The sequence below is a fragment of the Filobasidium floriforme genome, assembly GCF_021052385.1.
Source record: "Filobasidium floriforme strain CBS 6241 chromosome Unknown HD553scaffold_22, whole genome shotgun sequence".
Lineage (NCBI taxonomy): Eukaryota > Fungi > Basidiomycota > Tremellomycetes > Filobasidiales > Filobasidiaceae > Filobasidium > Filobasidium floriforme.
In genome coordinates, this window is record NW_025763643.1 from 294,021 (window position 1) to 309,710 (window position 15,690).

At 53.8% G+C, this 15,690-nt stretch overlaps 4 protein-coding genes and 1 non-coding gene across 5 annotated transcripts; 2 read left to right on the forward strand and 3 right to left on the reverse strand.

Moving 5' to 3' along the window:
• Positions 1 to 442: 442 nt before the first annotated feature.
• Positions 443 to 4,991, reverse strand: HD553DRAFT_317523 (Pol II transcription elongation factor). The gene is made up of 14 exons (XM_046180758.1): positions 4,839 to 4,991; positions 4,599 to 4,774; positions 4,411 to 4,527; positions 4,184 to 4,339; positions 3,761 to 4,107; positions 3,486 to 3,695; positions 3,218 to 3,416; positions 2,497 to 3,156; positions 1,861 to 2,429; positions 1,507 to 1,793; positions 1,231 to 1,441; positions 825 to 1,169; positions 666 to 760; positions 443 to 607 (listed from the first exon to the last, which is right to left on the reverse strand). Exons 1-14 carry the CDS (start codon positions 4,919 to 4,921, stop codon positions 571 to 573), a joined length of 3,492 nt encoding a protein of 1,163 aa, XP_046033883.1. The 5' UTR covers positions 4,922 to 4,991; the 3' UTR covers positions 443 to 570.
• Positions 4,992 to 5,697: 706 nt separating this feature from the next.
• On the reverse strand, positions 5,698 to 8,083 carry HD553DRAFT_352238 (major facilitator superfamily domain-containing protein; the record flags this gene model as incomplete). Its single annotated transcript, XM_046183676.1, has 12 exons — positions 5,698 to 5,873; positions 5,952 to 6,080; positions 6,140 to 6,271; positions 6,351 to 6,378; positions 6,463 to 6,619; positions 6,677 to 6,702; positions 6,760 to 6,849; positions 6,917 to 7,071; positions 7,128 to 7,460; positions 7,519 to 7,705; positions 7,777 to 7,871; positions 7,957 to 8,083. The coding sequence occupies 12 exons, from the start codon at positions 8,081 to 8,083 to the stop codon at positions 5,698 to 5,700; spliced, it is 1,635 nt and encodes a 544-aa protein (XP_046033884.1).
• A 405-nt stretch (positions 8,084 to 8,488) lies between these two features.
• On the forward strand, positions 8,489 to 8,575 carry HD553DRAFT_t96. The gene has a single exon. It is a non-coding gene; the product is annotated as a tRNA-Ala (tRNA).
• A 313-nt stretch (positions 8,576 to 8,888) lies between these two features.
• Positions 8,889 to 9,970, forward strand: HD553DRAFT_317527 (ribosomal protein S11-domain-containing protein). Its single transcript, XM_046180759.1, has 4 exons — positions 8,889 to 8,998; positions 9,076 to 9,173; positions 9,242 to 9,344; positions 9,410 to 9,970. The coding sequence occupies exons 1-4, from the start codon at positions 8,996 to 8,998 to the stop codon at positions 9,653 to 9,655; spliced, it is 450 nt and encodes a 149-aa protein (XP_046033885.1). The 5' UTR covers positions 8,889 to 8,995; the 3' UTR covers positions 9,656 to 9,970.
• A 355-nt stretch (positions 9,971 to 10,325) lies between these two features.
• Positions 10,326 to 13,771, reverse strand: HD553DRAFT_120850 (uncharacterized protein). The gene is made up of 2 exons (XM_046176498.1): positions 11,538 to 13,771; positions 10,326 to 11,462 (listed from the first exon to the last, which is right to left on the reverse strand). The coding sequence occupies exons 1-2, from the start codon at positions 13,539 to 13,541 to the stop codon at positions 10,356 to 10,358; spliced, it is 3,111 nt and encodes a 1,036-aa protein (XP_046033886.1). The 5' UTR covers positions 13,542 to 13,771; the 3' UTR covers positions 10,326 to 10,355.
• Between the last annotated feature and the right edge of the window lie 1,919 nt (positions 13,772 to 15,690).

Sequence of the window (15,690 nt, forward strand, 5' to 3'; positions counted from 1 at the left end):
ACAACATCGACGTAGTCCTGCCTTAGCGGAGAGTGGAATAATGTAGCAAGTGTTGACGAACACAATTCTTCGATATTGAATCTACCCAACTGACTAGGGTGACTGTGCCTTTGTGGTTTTGCTTTCTCAATCCATTCAATCAACCGGCCATTCCACCGTCTACAACATCTAGCGAATCGACCCAAACCTCAAACCTCCATCCTATCGTCTGCAATGTCTAGCGAATCGACCCAGATCTTCAATTTCTCCCCCAGTTGAATAAGGTCGACCGGTGTGAACGATCAACAAGCAGCAAACGGGAGGATGGTGGCGTTGGCGGCGAATTGATAGCGCTGGTGCAAAGACGCCCGCATCAATGCCGACCACGCCACACAGACACATTTACCCCTACCGCAGCGGATCTGGCGGCCGCGCTCCGATTGCCAAAAGAGAACACTTGTCTTGGTCAATAGGCATGTCAGATCGAACTTGATGCATAATCAACCCATCGGTGTGGCTGTGTGCATGCGTCTATGTGCAAAGTGTACAAAGTGGGAAGAGGCTGCCACAGCGGACGATTTATAGGTCCGATCACTCCGAATCGCTTTCAATAAACTCCTTCGATTTGCTATGTTCGCCGTCATCTGTCAGTTTGGCACGACTACTGTTCCTCAAATCGTGCTCACAATTTGCCTCTTTTGGCCGGCTTGTCAGGTACCATCGGATCGTCGCCATCGGGATCAACAGCGGCAGGCCGCTTTTTCTTTGGCTTGGGAGGCTGCTACGAAATGTGCCCAGTATCAGTAACCCACGTCTGCGCTAAGGCTATCGAGATGGCGGCTGACTTTTGACCTCGAGCGAGACCTAGACTGAGACCGCGACTCGGCGCCACTCCCTGCAGCATCAGGCTCTTCGTCAGGGTCTGCAGCCTTCTTCCGACCGCGCTTCTTTGGCTTTGATTCGGCCTCCTCTCCGAGGCCCTCGCTAATGAAGCCGTCTTCGGTCTTGTCCTTCTTCGATTTCTTTGACTTTCTCCCTTCCTTCTGCTCGGCCCTTTCTGCCCGGACCCTGTCCTCGTCTTCCTGGGCGGCTCGCATCTGCTCCCTCCAGGCCTGGGCTTCTTGACGTTGCTGCTCCCGGATCCTAGCCTCCTCGTCACGGCGAGCTTGCTCTTCTGCCCGGCGGGATTGCTGCGATTTACAGAGGAATGTCTTAGCGTACGCCATATTCGGACTTGCTGCAAAACCTTACCTCGATCTGCTCCAGCTTGCGTCTTTCTTCCTGTCGACGTCGAACAGCTTCCAAATGTCGCTCCGTCTGCTCATTCTCCCAAGTCATCTGCTTCTGCCTCTGGTCGTCAGCTCGCCTCAAGAGTCCTTCTCCGTATTTGGATCGCTGGTCGACTAGATCGACGTCGTAAGGCAAGGGCCTCTCACGGGTTTCCGACAAGTTACGGAAGATGCTGTAAACACAGACTTGAATGTGAGCGATGCGCCAGACAGCGCCAGACTCGATCTCAATGCTCACATTGTCGAGCTTTTGGCCTGCTCGATAACCTGCTCAACTTCCTGAAGTGACCGCTTGGATGGATCAAGGGCGAGAATAACTTCAGCCGTCTTTTGCTGGATCATGGCGATATTATGCAGGATAGCCATGTCGTGGGGCTTGAGATGAGCCGCCTTCATGCAATGGCTCAGAGCCTTGCTCATCGCTGGGAAGCTCGATTCTCGGCTACCGAGTTGATAATATGCTCGCGCAAGGAAAAGCAATACTGAGGTGTCTTGTCCCTTAACCAAGTCCGAAGCGGCAGAGTACTGAAATAAATCCGGGCGTGTCAATATGTATGTCGTCGCAAGGACGATGCCCGCAAACTGAACATACAGCTTCAATGGCCTGCTCCTCTTCTCCCTTGAAGAACTGGCAGTGTCCGATGTTAATCAGGACGCTGCGATCTGGCAGACAGTCGCGGATCCTGTTGAAAATCCCTAGAGCCATGTCTAGGCTCTTTGTCTTCATGATAGAGCCTTGCGAATCCGTGGACCCGTTTGCAGCACCCCTACGAGAAGGAAGATGCTCCTCGGCGATCGCAATGGCAAGCCCCTGGGCTGCAACAGCGCATTTCGGGTCCACCTCTAGAGCTCGATTATACGCTTCGGCCGATCGCACAAAGTCTCGAGCTCGCTCTGTTTCGGTAGCTTTTGATTCTCGAGCGCAGTGGTAGTGATACGCGCCCAAAGCGCACAGGGCATGCACATCGTCCTGATTCGCCCGCCTCGTCTGAGATGCAAAGTCGGAAGCGTCTTTCCATTTCTCTTGCGAGATGAGATGATGTGTGATTTGCGCTCGGAGTAACGGATCCTTGTTGTAAGATGCGTTGGCTTCCTTTAAGAGATTCTCCTGTTCTTTGTAGTTGCCGGCAATGTGGGTCAAGGTGGCTTTTCGCAGTTTGGCTGCGATCCGCATGGAGACAAAGGGTAAGACAGGAGATGCTACAGCATATAACGGAACTCTGCTCACCTGGCAGGTGTTCTGGATGTCTCGCTAATAGCCCAGTGAAGACCTCGTCTGCCTTGACGTTCTCTTTTGCCTCTTCATAGGCACGACCCAGGTTGTATAGCAGCACCGTCTGCAACGTCTTTTCCTCTTCATTCGTAACTTCTCCGAGATCTTCCAACATCTGCTCGAACATTTGCATGGCTTCGTCGACGTTCTTCTGGCCAAGGTATAGCGCCCCCAGGTTGTTCGACATCTGCAGACCCGAGAGGTCTCGAGTATGAGCTTCTAGGTCGATCACCGACTCGCCCTTGTTGCCCTTGACTCTGCCGTGGATCTCGATTGCCGTTTGATACGCTTCGATCGCCTTCTCGACGTTTTCGTGCTGCCACATCTTAGCCAATTGAACGAAGATCAGAGGGTCGTCGATCAAGTCCCTCAGCGCATGTACACGCGTCTCCCCCTTCGCTAAACGGCCTTTGGCGAGCTTGTACGTATCATGAATCCGGCTGAGAATGTCACGAGCTCGTTTGCTGTTGGCCATCAGCTCAGCAGCCGACATTCCCGGATGGGGGAAAGCCAGAAGCAGGGCATGCAAAACGCGAAGCTCGTGAGGGGCGTTCTTGTCGAGCTTGCTGACAGCGATATCGACGACGTTTAAGGCTTCTCGGTAGAAAGCCGTGCCTATGGATACCGTACCATGGCATCAGCAGAATCTTTCGTAATAGCCTCAATCTCAACTCACCAGACTTGATGAAGACCTGAGCTCGTACGATCTCTGCCACCGCGTCGGGAATAGGATCCGCCCGGAGCTTTCCAGAGTACGTCTCGACATCGCCATCCTCACCCTCGACGAGCGCAAGTCGACACCGCTCAGATAGGGCTCGTCGGGTGTGAGCAGCAGTATCGGCATATTGTATGGCACGTTCAGTCAGCTTGATGGCCTGATCATAGAATAGCGAATGAATTAGCTTGACTGTAGTTCCGATCGATCCACCGAGATCATGACTGACTTTGCTGATCTGTCCCTGAATCTCAGCATTCCTGACGATGCCTAATGCAGCAGGAACAACTTTGCCCTTGCTCTCAGAGAACAACTGTCCGAAAACCTTGGTCGCGGTGATCTGCTTGTTTCTGCGCTCTTCTGCGGGAGAAGCAGGGTTTTTGGCTTCATTGTGGTCGATCAGACCGAGAAGGAATCTCGCTCCTCGATTCTTGGGGTTCTGTAATGAGGTAGTGAGGTACTCAGCGATTGTGCTTCATCAGGCGATACACGAAACAGACTTACCAACGCAATGGCCCTCTTCCAAGCTAGAGTACCCTTCTTGGTATCGCCAAGCAGCCAGAAGCTCAATCCCAGCCCCACCCGCGGATCCATACCAACGCCTTCGTCCAATGCCATCTTCATGGCTCCGTGTAGACCTCCCTGAGACCCGCTCCTTGATGGTACGCCGAATTTGGGTGAAAGCTGGAGGACCTGTTGATATGCCTTCAATGCCTGCTCCGCTCGCCGCGTCTGCAGGTAGAGTCGGCCTGAAAGCATGAGGACGAGAAGGTTGTTGGGTTGGCTCTTCAGGCAAAGGGATACGAGATGGTCGGCTTGAGCGAAGTCTCTCCTGGCGAGAGCCAACAGAGCTGGAGAATTCGGCGAGCGTCAAGTTCTTGGCGATTAGCGAGGCGGAGAGATGCAAAGACTCTTCAGAGAACCTACCCTTTCCCATCCACAAGCCAAGCCTCGCCTTGCCAGACTCTGACGGCTGAATCCTGGGCAGCTGTTCGAGAGCTACGTCTGCTCGTCTGAAACAATCCGCTGCAACTTGATAGTAGCTCGCAGCTGCCTTGATGTGGAAGTCCAGTCGGTCGTATTCTATGGCGAGAGTCGTGCTTGTCAGCTCCGTGAGTATCCGCACGATCTACTCGGACCTGTGACAAACTGACTGGCTTCTCCCAAGACCGTCTTCGGTGCATCGCGAGCTCGGACAAGGGCCAGGTATCCTTGCATGGCCAGTGCATCGATGATGCCGGATGGGTTTGACACCCTGTCCGCAAAGTTCTCTACACATCCGCGGCAATCGAGTGGTTGGCTTCCAGTATCTGGCTGGCTCATCTTTATTCCGACGACTCACCATTGATGGCAAAAGCGAGTAGCTCGTCGGCTGTATCGATCCTACCAGCTCGAGCGTATTCGCCCGCAATCAGCATCCAACTCTTTGGCTGAGCTTTCAAGCTGGTCAAGACCCTCAAGCCGATGTTCTCGGTAGACGACAGGAGCTGATTGACATCGAGATCGACAGCTTCTCCACTATGACACAGGCTCTATACTGATTTAGCAGTGATGCAAGGCGTAGTACCGTCTGATAATTCACCTGGCTGGAAACAGATCGACGAGCCTCTCCTCTACAATGTCTTGCGACTCGTCGATATCGATGGGTTGGCCTTGATCCGCCATGGCGAGAACCGGACCTCACTTGAAGTCGTAGCTATGTTGATATACACTGCGAGACGTAACAGATGGCAGCAGCCAGCGATACCAAGTACAGTTCATCGTTGAGGAAACAGACATGTTCATGCATTACGAGGTTGATATGGAGCCCGGCCGTCGCGAGGTTGGTCGGAAGCAAATCGAGCGTGCTCTTACGTACGAGCATGCGCTACCAGCGCCTTGAAAGGCCATTGAGACGAGACAATCCTCATTCAGATCGAATCAGAAATATCAATCGACTTCAGTATGTGGTCACTAAGCAGTATGAGCTGGGCAATCTTTGGAGATGGCACCGCTGACCTCACCAAATGATGTTATAGCGGCATCGATCGAACGCTTCTCCACGATGTATGACAGTATCGGAGAAGCAGTGGGGAACAACTATTTCCGTACTCTAGATGGGATAATAGAGCAACCAGGATTATAGCTATGTACGGAAAGGTATAAAGGCTGCGAGTCTTGCTCCGGAGACGGCCTGTACTTTTCGAGTCTTTTGGATGAGCAGCCTTGAGCAAACAGTCCAAGCTCGTGTCGGCGCGGAGGGTTTCGGCCGTTTCACTTCCTGATATTGATGGTTGTAGATACGGGTGAACTTTGGCTGGGCTTGCCAAGAAGGAAGCGCAGAATTTGATAGTAGAAACAAGATGGCATATCTTTGATTCATCCACATTCGAAAACCAAAGCCCATCCTTTGCACATGTTGATTCACATCGCCATCGCGAATAGCATTCCGCTAGACTTGCTCACGACTTCTGCAATTGGGGTAGAGCCTCGCGGTACTCGATCCGTTTTTCCTCGTCGAGTGACTCTGACGCCGAAACCGATGGCTGTTCGTGAGGAGGTATCGACTCGACGTGTGCTTTGCAACTGTCTCGAGGATGGCCCATACCTCGCAACGCGAAAGGCGTGATGGCAGCCGCTGGAATCGCAACAGCAAGACATTGTTGAGATCAGCCCTCGAAACCATGATGAGTGTTTATATGGGTAAGATGCTTACCGAAGAAGCACATCCCAGCGATTCCCCAAGCAGCCCGTTTGAGGCCGTATAGGTAGCTGTCTTTCGGGAAAGCATCGTCATCGTAACTCAGGTTGGAGCGCGGCCTTGCATGAGCTTCAGATGTATATCCTGCTCCCGAAAAAGATCAATTCCTGTCGTGTGTGTAAAACTAGCTGATCTTTACTCACGGAAGATCAGAGTTGCGATGCATGGGCCCATACTCATTCCGAATTGTACGACTGTGTTGAAAAGTCCCCCAGCCATCCCGGACGTCGGCCCCCTGACCATCTGAGTGATATAGATCAATCCTGCTGATCCCGCTATCATTCAGAAACATCGTAATAAGGCGCACAGCATCAGCTATTCGAAGCGCGATCTTTTCAATGCAACCCAACTTGCCAAAATCCCCGCCGACCACTGAAAACATCTAGAGACCCGTATCGTTGACGTGTAAATATAGTCGTACTCGTCCTACGTCGTAGAATCTCGACGCCTGGTACTGGCGACTTACCATCGCGAACAATGTGTAGCCCCAATATGATGCTCCGACTGGCATCGCGGCGAACAATAGTAGGGATAATCCACTGACGAATACACCGACGGCCAAAATCCACTGGGTTCGAACTCTAGGCGCGATAAAGCCGATCAGGATGTTGCAGAAGGCTCCGCTATGATGACATACAGTCGGTATGAGTCGTTCGGCAGTGATCTAAGGGAAGCCTTACCTGATTGGTCCTGGAATGAAGTGTTGCTGTCGACATCAAGATGTTTCAGCCTCACTTCTGGTTGGAGAGCCAGTGCGACTTACGGCTGTGTCCCTGAGAGAGAGTTCGAGGTATTCCTGGAAATACAATGTGGTCAAGAGCATAAAGCCCGAGAAACCGATAAAGTTGAAGGGCTGCGTGGTCGCAAGCCGAAGCCTGAGCGAACGATCCTTCCCGGATGGCGATTTTGGCATGACTCACAGCAACGAGACATAGGATAGACACTCTGCCATGATCCAGCGTAAACACTCCCAGAGGTAATAGAGGCGGAGTGCGACCCCTTTTTTCGATCCAGTACTCCCACGCAACGAACGCCCCCAGGACCAGAACCGCCAGAATGAGGAGCACGATCATGTCTACAGAATAGTTAGGTCGTCAGAATGCCGGATGACGTGATCGCGTGCTGGCTTACGAGGTGTACCCCAGCCGTCCTTCGCTCCTGGAGCCATACTGAGCACGTAGAGCAGAAGGAATACTCCTACAGTCACTAGAACGTTCCCTACCCAGTCGATCTGACCAAGGAAGTCGATATGATCCGGATGCTGATCGGGCAGGATGATCAACACCATCAAGATGACGGCGCCACAGAGACCACCGTGGAGGTAAAAATATTTTCTCCAGTCATCATAGGCAACAAAACCTGCGCAGACAGTCCCGAGACCGACTCCTGTCGGCCAGGCTGCAATGTACAGGGCCAGACCGAGCGTTCGCCCATTGCCCTCGGGAAATATGTCAGCGATGATCGCTGTAAATAGTAATCATCGTAAGTGACTAAAACGTTCCGGAGGCTCAACGATGCTTACGATATCCAGCAGTGGAGGCCATCGCACTGCCCAATCCCGACAATCCACGGCAGACAAACAACGGCTCCATCGATTTGACGAATCCAGAAGCGACCGAACAAGATGTGAAGATCGCCATGCCAAGTAAGCACATGCGCTTGCCGCCAAATATGTCGGCGAGCTTCCCGGTGACGAGCGAGAAGCATCCCTGAAGCCGTATCGGAGAATAGACGACCTTCAGCACAGCAGCGTCAAGAGCCTAAAGGCGGACGACTCAACTAGAGGTATGTAGAATGACGTTCCGAGCCATTGCAGCTCATCCGTTGACATGTCGAAGTCTTTTTGTATGGTAGGACCGAGCAGGATAGTTCCGCCTGAAAAGGGAGTGTAGCGTTATGAATGAGAACTGGGAATGAGTGAAGGAGCGCGACAGGAGGGAGCCACTGTAGCTCTAGTTACCCAGGGCCCCGAAGGCGTTGGCGAGACCGAGACCAATGACTACGGTCATCAGAAGCCAAACTTTGCCGGTCGAGTACCGATTGGAAGCCGCCTTGTCTGCCTGCACAGGATCTTGAGCTGTTGCCATCTTGGGCGTTTCGCGGAAGTTAGACAATGAGCGCGATAATGGAATACGATGCGGTAGAGGCGAGCGCTGTGACCGGTCATACTAGCCTAGGCTACCGGCGTCCAGCGGCTATATATTAGTACAGTGGCAGCTTGTGGCTCATGTAGACAAAGTGAGACGACGGACATGGGAAAGAAGAAGTAGAACCTTTGTGTGCGATCCACCGATCCATGGAAGCCGAAGCTTTGGCGCAAAGGAGGTCTCTGCGTCCCTTTGTTACGGGCCGTCGATGCCGAACCTCCTTTGGATCCACCTGATACCCCCGGGAAGCCTCCGCGCTCCGTAGACAGCGCGATGAAACGGGTCCTCGACACGAGTAACAAGTCAAACTGATATATGTTTTGTACAGCAAACGAAAACATGAATGGGGATATGGTTTAGTTGGTATAACATTCCATTAGCACTAATTAGCTTATCTTGGAAAGGTCTGGTGTTCGATTCGCCATTTCTCCAGAGCTTTTTGCCTGTCACCCGGTGGCAGGATCTTTTTTGTCCCCACCCATTCATACCGCGCCCAATGCGAACCATCCGTCACTCTTTTGGAGACCGACTGGTGCTGCATTTTCCATCAAGATGGAGGATGGTTGTCTTTCTAGCGTCCACCAGATGTGATGTCCAATGTCTCATGATGAACGGCATTTCATGCGCTTTCTCTTGGTACGTTCGCGCTTGACGGTTCGCGCTTGGTCTCAGCGCCTTTTTCGCGGATTTTTCACTTCCGCGTGGTCTCGAGCTGAGGGGGGCATGCTGCCGTACGGCACACGATCTCTCAAAGTTGATCTCGTCGATAACATTCATTCAATTTCCCCAACGTCGACGGCCGGTTCCTTTCTCTTCACCGACTTCTTTTTCGACGACAAGAAGACTATCAAAATGGTCAGTACTGATACATTCGAGGAGCGAACGATACACGTCGAGCGGAACTGATGGGATGTTCAACTCGTATTTCGTAGGCCCCCAAAGTCCGAGCCCCCAAGGAGAACGCCGTCACCAACCTCGGCCCCCAGTCCGACGACGGATTGGTGTTCGGTGTTGCTCACATCTTCGCCTCGTAAGTCGAATTCCCTGATCAAGGAAAGCTAGCAGGCAAAGCTGACGAATCGCGCTTGTGCTGCAAAGGTTCAACGACACTTTCGTCCACGTTACCGATCTTTCCGGAAAGGAAACCATCTCGCGTGTTACCGGAGGAATGCAGGTCAAGGCTGACCGAGACGAGTCGTCTGTGAGTCTCATTAGATCTTTGAGGATGTGGCTGTGGCATCTGTGCTTACCTTTGACGATGTCCAGCCCTACGCCGCCATGTTGGCTTCGCAGGCCGTTGCCGCCAAGTGCAAGGAGGTCGGTATCACCGCCGTCCACATCAAGCTCCGAGCTACCGGTGGTACTGGTACCAAGCAACCCGGACCGGGTGCCCAGTCGGCTCTCCGAGGTCTCGCCCGATCCGGTATGAGGATCGGACGTATCGAGGACGTCACCCCCATTCCTTCCGACTCTACCAGGAGGAAGGGTGGTCGACGAGGAAGGAGGCTGTAGAGACCTCGCTCTTTTTACCTGGAAACATCTTGGAACGCCTTGCGTACAGGATCCGGGAAGAGTGGGTCGTCTAGAGGGAGAAGTCTCGGTCAACAATGTCGCCAGGCTAGAGCACGCCTACTCCGCCTCTCTTTTCGTCGGGAGATGCAAGTGTGTGACTGGAGGATACTATTCCATGGTGTCTTGTCTCGTCCGTCAATCTATAGGCCATTCATGTAATCGTCTAATTATCGGTGGACCGAGGGAAGCCCTTTTACGGGATCGGATCCGAAACACACATGAGAGTCGTGGCTCGCCATTCTGCTTTACCGTGACTCCGAGCATTGCTCGTCTTTCACTTGACCACAGCTTTGCATGCCTCTATTGCTCCCAGTCGTGATAGAGGAAGAGTGTTAACTGAGTGAAGGTAAAGCATTACGGCGCGACTGCGATTGTCGTCTTGATGCGAGATTCACCTCGATGTGAACCAAGCCATGCTGTTTCACCAGCGGCGAAGATCTGTCCTGCTTCGCCATCTTGCTCGAGGCTAGATCGTGATGACACCTGCAACTCTGCTAATCATCATGATATGTCTGCTTCATGCGCATGGTATACATTCGGACGGATGCACAGGTTAAAGATGGTCGTTAAGGGTTCATGAAAGATAAATTAGAGACAGGCGGAGTTCTAAACCTCGGACTGAAGGTCGGCCACGAACGCATTACTGGACGGGGATGGGGACCGGGCTCTCCGGCGATTCGTTAACCCTGGCCAGATCGGGCTGTTTGACAGTTGAAGTGTCGTGGCCGTCCGGTTCATCGCCTGGTTGGCTCTGATCGCTCGAAAAGGCAGTCGACCCGTGGCTATCCGTCATGCTGGTAGCACTGGATTGATCGTAGATGGCAGGTTCGGCAGAGTCGCTTGTAGCGATGTGATCGAGATCGACCTGTTTCAACGACTTGCCAGGACTAGCCGAGGGGGACGCGAGCGCCGATAGTCCAGACGTCGCCCGTTGCAAAGAGGCTCTACGGCCTCTCTCGACGGCCATGGCAGCCTTGACGTGTTCCGGATCGTGGTGTAGAGAGGGAAATACGAAGAACGGTACTTCCTCGTTGCCGTCAACGGCGACGGGGCTGTCAGGCTGTCCCGAGTCGTCTCCATTCTCTGATGTGACGTTGACATCCGCCTCCTTTTTGGGCTTGATGATACTAGGCATCGATCGGGACTCGGACATTATGGATGCGCCGTTCTCGAGCGGAGGTTCGTTCTCCTTGTCCTTGTGCTCGGACAGCGTATCAATGCCGAGAGTACCCGATCTGCTGCGGGGCGCCGGAGAAGCCTGGCCATTTGACTGCTCATTGGAGATCGGGACAGGGCTAGACGCCGCCGCGTTGCTGCCATTCTCGCCCTTGTTCTTCAAGACTGTCCAGGCAAGTGAAGATTCCCTCACAGGGGTGGTCGTAGCGCTGAGTGGGTGTACCATTGGCAAGCCAAAGACCTCTGAAGGCGATCTTTTCCGCGAGGGGGTGCCGCCCGGGCTGGACATCATGTTGCGGTCGATCCAGGGCAACCCATTGGCCGACATCAGTGGTTGAGGTGAAGGTGGCGTCGATAGTGACATTCGTGATTGATTCGGGAGAGGGTTTCCGAGCAGCATGTGACCGTGATGATTAGGTAGGCCAACGGGTGTGGACATGAGGGGTACTGGAGTGCCGAAGACTGGGGTACCAGGCATGCGCCCACCGGACCGTAAGGCGGCTTCGAAGGAAGCGGCGCTATGGACCGCTTGAGCGAGTTGAGCATTCATCTGCTGGAGCTGTGAGCGTAGCTACCACAATCAAACGTACGGTCACAAATCAGCACTGGAGGAGAACAGGGGAACCAATGAAGAGCAACAACTCACATCGGCCTCTTTTCGCTGCGAATCCTGCCACAACTTGTCCCTCTCCTTTCTTGCCTGGAGCACGTCGTGCTTGAGCGCAGCCTCGACTTTTCGATAATTTTGCATCACGGTCTGCGCCTCGTTGGCCCGCTTGACCGCCTCTTCCTTTTCCCACAATGCCGTCTTTTCCCTCTCCCGCAAATCGTGCTGCGAAGAGGTCACCTTGGACAGCTTGGATTCGAGCTTGTGCAATCTCGTGGTCAAGCTCTCATTCTCCTTTTCGGCCTTGCTCGCCCGAGCCGTAGCCGAGCTACTGGCAGCACGAGCTTCTTCGACCTGCTTCTCGAGTTGCTCCTTGACCTCGCGTTCCTTCTCTTCATGGCTCTCCTTGACCCAATTCTCGGCTCCCGGGATCGCTCGTTGGGGTTTGCCAGCGGGTTTAGCCTTTTTCTTTCGTTTCTGCTGGGGCTGATCGCTCGGCGTGCTGACGCCGCTCAAGTGGTATTGTTCGAGATTTCGTTGCAGGTTCGGATTGCCCGATAGGCCACTCGAAGCACCGCTCAATAGACTGGCTGCCGAGTCGCTAACTTCCGAGGCGCGTCGTCGCAGTCGAGACGGAGGAGGCGAGTCTGGCAAGGCGACGTGTTGGATCTCGATCGAGGGCATGTTGTGGATGAATGGAACCGGCGAGCCTTGATCCTCTGCAGGAACCTCTTTAGGCTCGACGTCGTCCTCCTCTCGGTCCCGGACAGCAGCGAGCGGTTCAACCGGAGTAGGCGTTGTGTCCTGCTCACCCGACTCCTTGACCGATCGCAAGCTCTCAGCCTTGTCCTGCTCGCCCGATTCTTCGACCAATTGCATGCTCCCGGCCTCGTCTTCCGGACCCGCCTCATTACTCAGAACGTCCTCTATCACCTGGCCCGTGACACTTGGCTTTGCTTCATCAACATCATCGCCCTTAACGACCGCCTCGGCCTCGGCCTCGGCCTCGTCATCGACCCTCGCGTCCTGCTGTTCATCAGATCCCAAGTCTGCTCCCTCTTCCCTCGATGCAACCGTCACCAGATCGCCCGAATTCTTCCTCTGCTCCAGCCTGGCCGCCCGCTTGATCTTCTTTTTGGCCTTTTTAGCCTCGCTCTTGGCGACCTTGTTGGGCTCGTCCTGATCGTCTTCGTGCGAGAGATCGTTCCCATCGACGGATCGGGGAGCGGTTGAAGCTTCGGGAACGGGTTTGAGTTGAGATTTCTCCGATGTCAATTTCGATACGAGGGGGTTGTTGCTATCCGATGGCCGCGACTTCGATTCTTTCTCCAACGTTCCGGATCTCGCCCGTCTCTTGCCGTCCGCCACATCTTTTCCTGTCCCGCTTGCCGTACCAGCAACCTGGCCGTTCTGACTGGGCTTGATGACCTGCCCATCGAGATCGACGACCCCGTGCTTGACGTTGAGCCTCAACAGTTCTTCCGCCGCCTTTTCGCTCTCGATCAGTCGACGTCTCTGTCGAACCCGGTTGGCGACGTGTTGGTAAGACTTCATTCCCGCTAGACCGAGGAGGACGAGTCCAACGACGACAACGAATGCGCGAGGGGTTTGGAGGTCGAGCCGGTCGAACGTATGGAAAGGGTCCATGAGGAGGGAAGATGAGGAAGCGGTCGTCGAGGACGATGACGAGGACGATGCTGCTGCTGCGGCGAGGTGGGCTGGAGCAGAAGATCCCGAGGCCGAGGCGAGGGGCAGAGATGTGGAAGACAAGGACGAGGCTCGATGGTTCGGGTCGTCTCGATGATGATACCGACCAGCCTGATGATTCCTCAGGTTGGCGTTGGCGTTCTGATGGTTGATCCCGGATTTACCGTTCCTGTACTGATGATGGTGGTGATGGTGACTATTCACGCTCGACCGAGGATGCGGTCGAGTTGCCTGTTGTGCTTGTTGCGTGTGTACTGGCGCCAGTGAACTGCTACTGGCGGGCTTGTCGACCGAGTCTTGGGCTATTACTGGAGACTGTACTTGAGCAGCGGTCATTTTTGCGAGGAGAGCTATCGACTCGACGTCCTGCAACCTCGTTTCCCCCTTCTATCGAGACTACTACCAGCTGGTCGTTCTTGGCCTGCGTAGGCTCTTGCTCGTGCAGGGGAATGCTGTGCCGTCCCAGCGAAGCTCGAGTTGTAAGCAAGTCTACACTTCCTTCCGACCGTATGACCTCTCTGCCACCGTGCGCTCAGAACATCGGCCTGCCTGTTTTCTCTCGACTGTATACGTCTTCGTTCCACCACGCTGTAGGCTCGTTCAGTTGAGGAGATGAACTATACTGCCTATACTGATCGGTGCGAGATTGCTGTGGTCAGACTGACTTTCGGTATGCAGAAAAGTGATCGAGCATACGTGCTGAGGTCGACTCACGGATTTTTGTCGCTATACCGACGTTGTCCGACCGACTGCCTAGGCTGGTTGAGGCGGAATTTTGCGCACGGCAGCAATGCGAGGTGTCTTGCGGTGCCGCTGTCGATGTAGATGCCTGAAAAGTTCCCCAGGTCGTTCTGGTAGATATTGTGTCTATGAGATCTAATGGTGGTGGTATATTCCGTTTCTTTTCGATTCCGAGGGGATCGAGTCGCGAGTCGATTTGGTGAGTGGTAAAAGAAAAAGGTAGGATCGCCTGCTGGACTGCTGGCAGATGTCGTCGCCGCTATAACCTAACCCACTTTTTTATTGATTGATCACCTTCTTGATCAGTTTGATCTCTTCTGATCTCTTCTGATCGATGATGACCTCTCTAGCCTCTCTCCCTCTCCCCTTGCTCGCTGCTCTGCGATGTGATGGGCTGTGTCCCTCTCCTCTCCCTCCCATTCCCCTCCCGCCAAGGCAGGCAGGCTGGTTCGTACGGCACAGGGGATCAGCGCGCGCCGGTTAAGATTTTTTGGGGTCGGATAAGGGTAGGATAAGAAGCGACGGTTAAGCATTTAGCTTAACGGGCTCTTATCCGACCCCCATGGATTTGGACGCGGGGGTCTTTTGCCTTCGTGGCGCCTGTCTGTAATATGATCAAGTCGATCATCACTTCTTACCCCTATTTCGCTGCAAGCCCGTATGCTAGTTGATAGTTAGTGGTACGATAAGACTACCATCATATTACCGTTCCAGATGTCGGTATCCGCCTTTCCAACTCCTCCCGATTACTCCAGCCGCAGTATCGCTATGCTTGAGGCCCAGGTGGTGAGCGAATTATCAGTCCCTTAACCGACTCTTATCCTTGCTCCTCAACAGCCCCTCAACAGACTAGGACTCTGCCTATGCAGCCACTGTTCCCGCCGAGGCAGGGTTATTACTGGAAGAAAATATCTGGCTCATATCCGGCGCTTAGCAGGAGAGGCAGAAGAGCGGCAGTACCTACTTAATGAAATACAGAACAGCCAACTCCCCCCCGCCGTACCACCTGATCTCGACATCCCCTCCTCACCAACTCAGCCCTATCACCCCCCTACTGAACCACTTGGTGGTACGTTAAGCCCCTCGCAATACGGCCCTTTTGATACCCCCTTCGATGGTATTTCGCTGGACGATCCCGGCCACCTTAATCAATCACCGACATCCGAAAACGACCCACAACGCACCCTTAACCCTCCAGATAACCCCCCCGATCTGCCCCCCCCTGAGCCAGCTCTACCTTATATCCCCGAGCTCCATGATTACCTGGACGATTGGCCCTACGACATACCTTCGGTCTTAGTCAATCCTTGGGATACCGAGCCCTTGTCGGACTACATAGGCCTCGACCAAGTCCAGGACAGCACAACCTTCATGGAACGCTTGATTTACACCTACGCTATTCTCATCGAAGCTGCGGGCGCAGCCAGAACCCTGATTCACTTCTTTCTCAGGGGGGCCCTTAACCTGGTCGATAGCACCCGGTTAATGGTCAACAGTGATGCACCCTCCCTACTCAGCGACTCGCCGGCACAAACCCTTCGGACTGTTCATCGGAAAACCGGCACCTATGTGCCCAATATCGTACACCCTGTGTGTCCGAATATGCTCTGCCATGAGGTTCTGTACGACGTCACATCACCAGTTTCATATTCAGCCGTTGGCTCAGCCCGACTACCGGCCAACCTGCCTCTTAACTGCCCCGCATGTGGCCAGGTAATGGACGGAGAGAAAGGCAACGTCCCCC

Bases quoted from the DNA above. Each gene is read 5' to 3' on its own strand.
- HD553DRAFT_317523 (XM_046180758.1), bottom strand. From the start codon at position 4,921: ATGGCGGATCAAGGCCAACCCATCGATATCGACGAGTCGCAAGACATT. The intron at 4,528-4,598 runs GTGAGTCGTCGG...GCGGATGTGTAG, and splicing joins ACTCGCTTTTGCCATCAATG to AGAACTTTGCGGACAGGGTG. The intron at 2,430-2,496 runs GTGAGCAGAGTT...TGCGGATCGCAG, and splicing joins ACATCCAGAACACCTGCCAG to CCAAACTGCGAAAAGCCACC.
- HD553DRAFT_317527 (XM_046180759.1), top strand. The intron at 9,174-9,241 runs GTAAGTCGAATT...TGTGCTGCAAAG, and splicing joins GTTGCTCACATCTTCGCCTC to GTTCAACGACACTTTCGTCC. The intron at 9,345-9,409 runs GTGAGTCTCATT...GACGATGTCCAG, and splicing joins CTGACCGAGACGAGTCGTCT to CCCTACGCCGCCATGTTGGC.
- HD553DRAFT_120850 (XM_046176498.1), bottom strand. From the start codon at position 13,541: ATGACCGCTGCTCAAGTACAGTCTCCAGTAATAGCCCAAGACTCGGTC. The intron at 11,463-11,537 runs GTGAGTTGTTGC...TGATTGTGGTAG, and splicing joins CGCAGCGAAAAGAGGCCGAT to CTACGCTCACAGCTCCAGCA.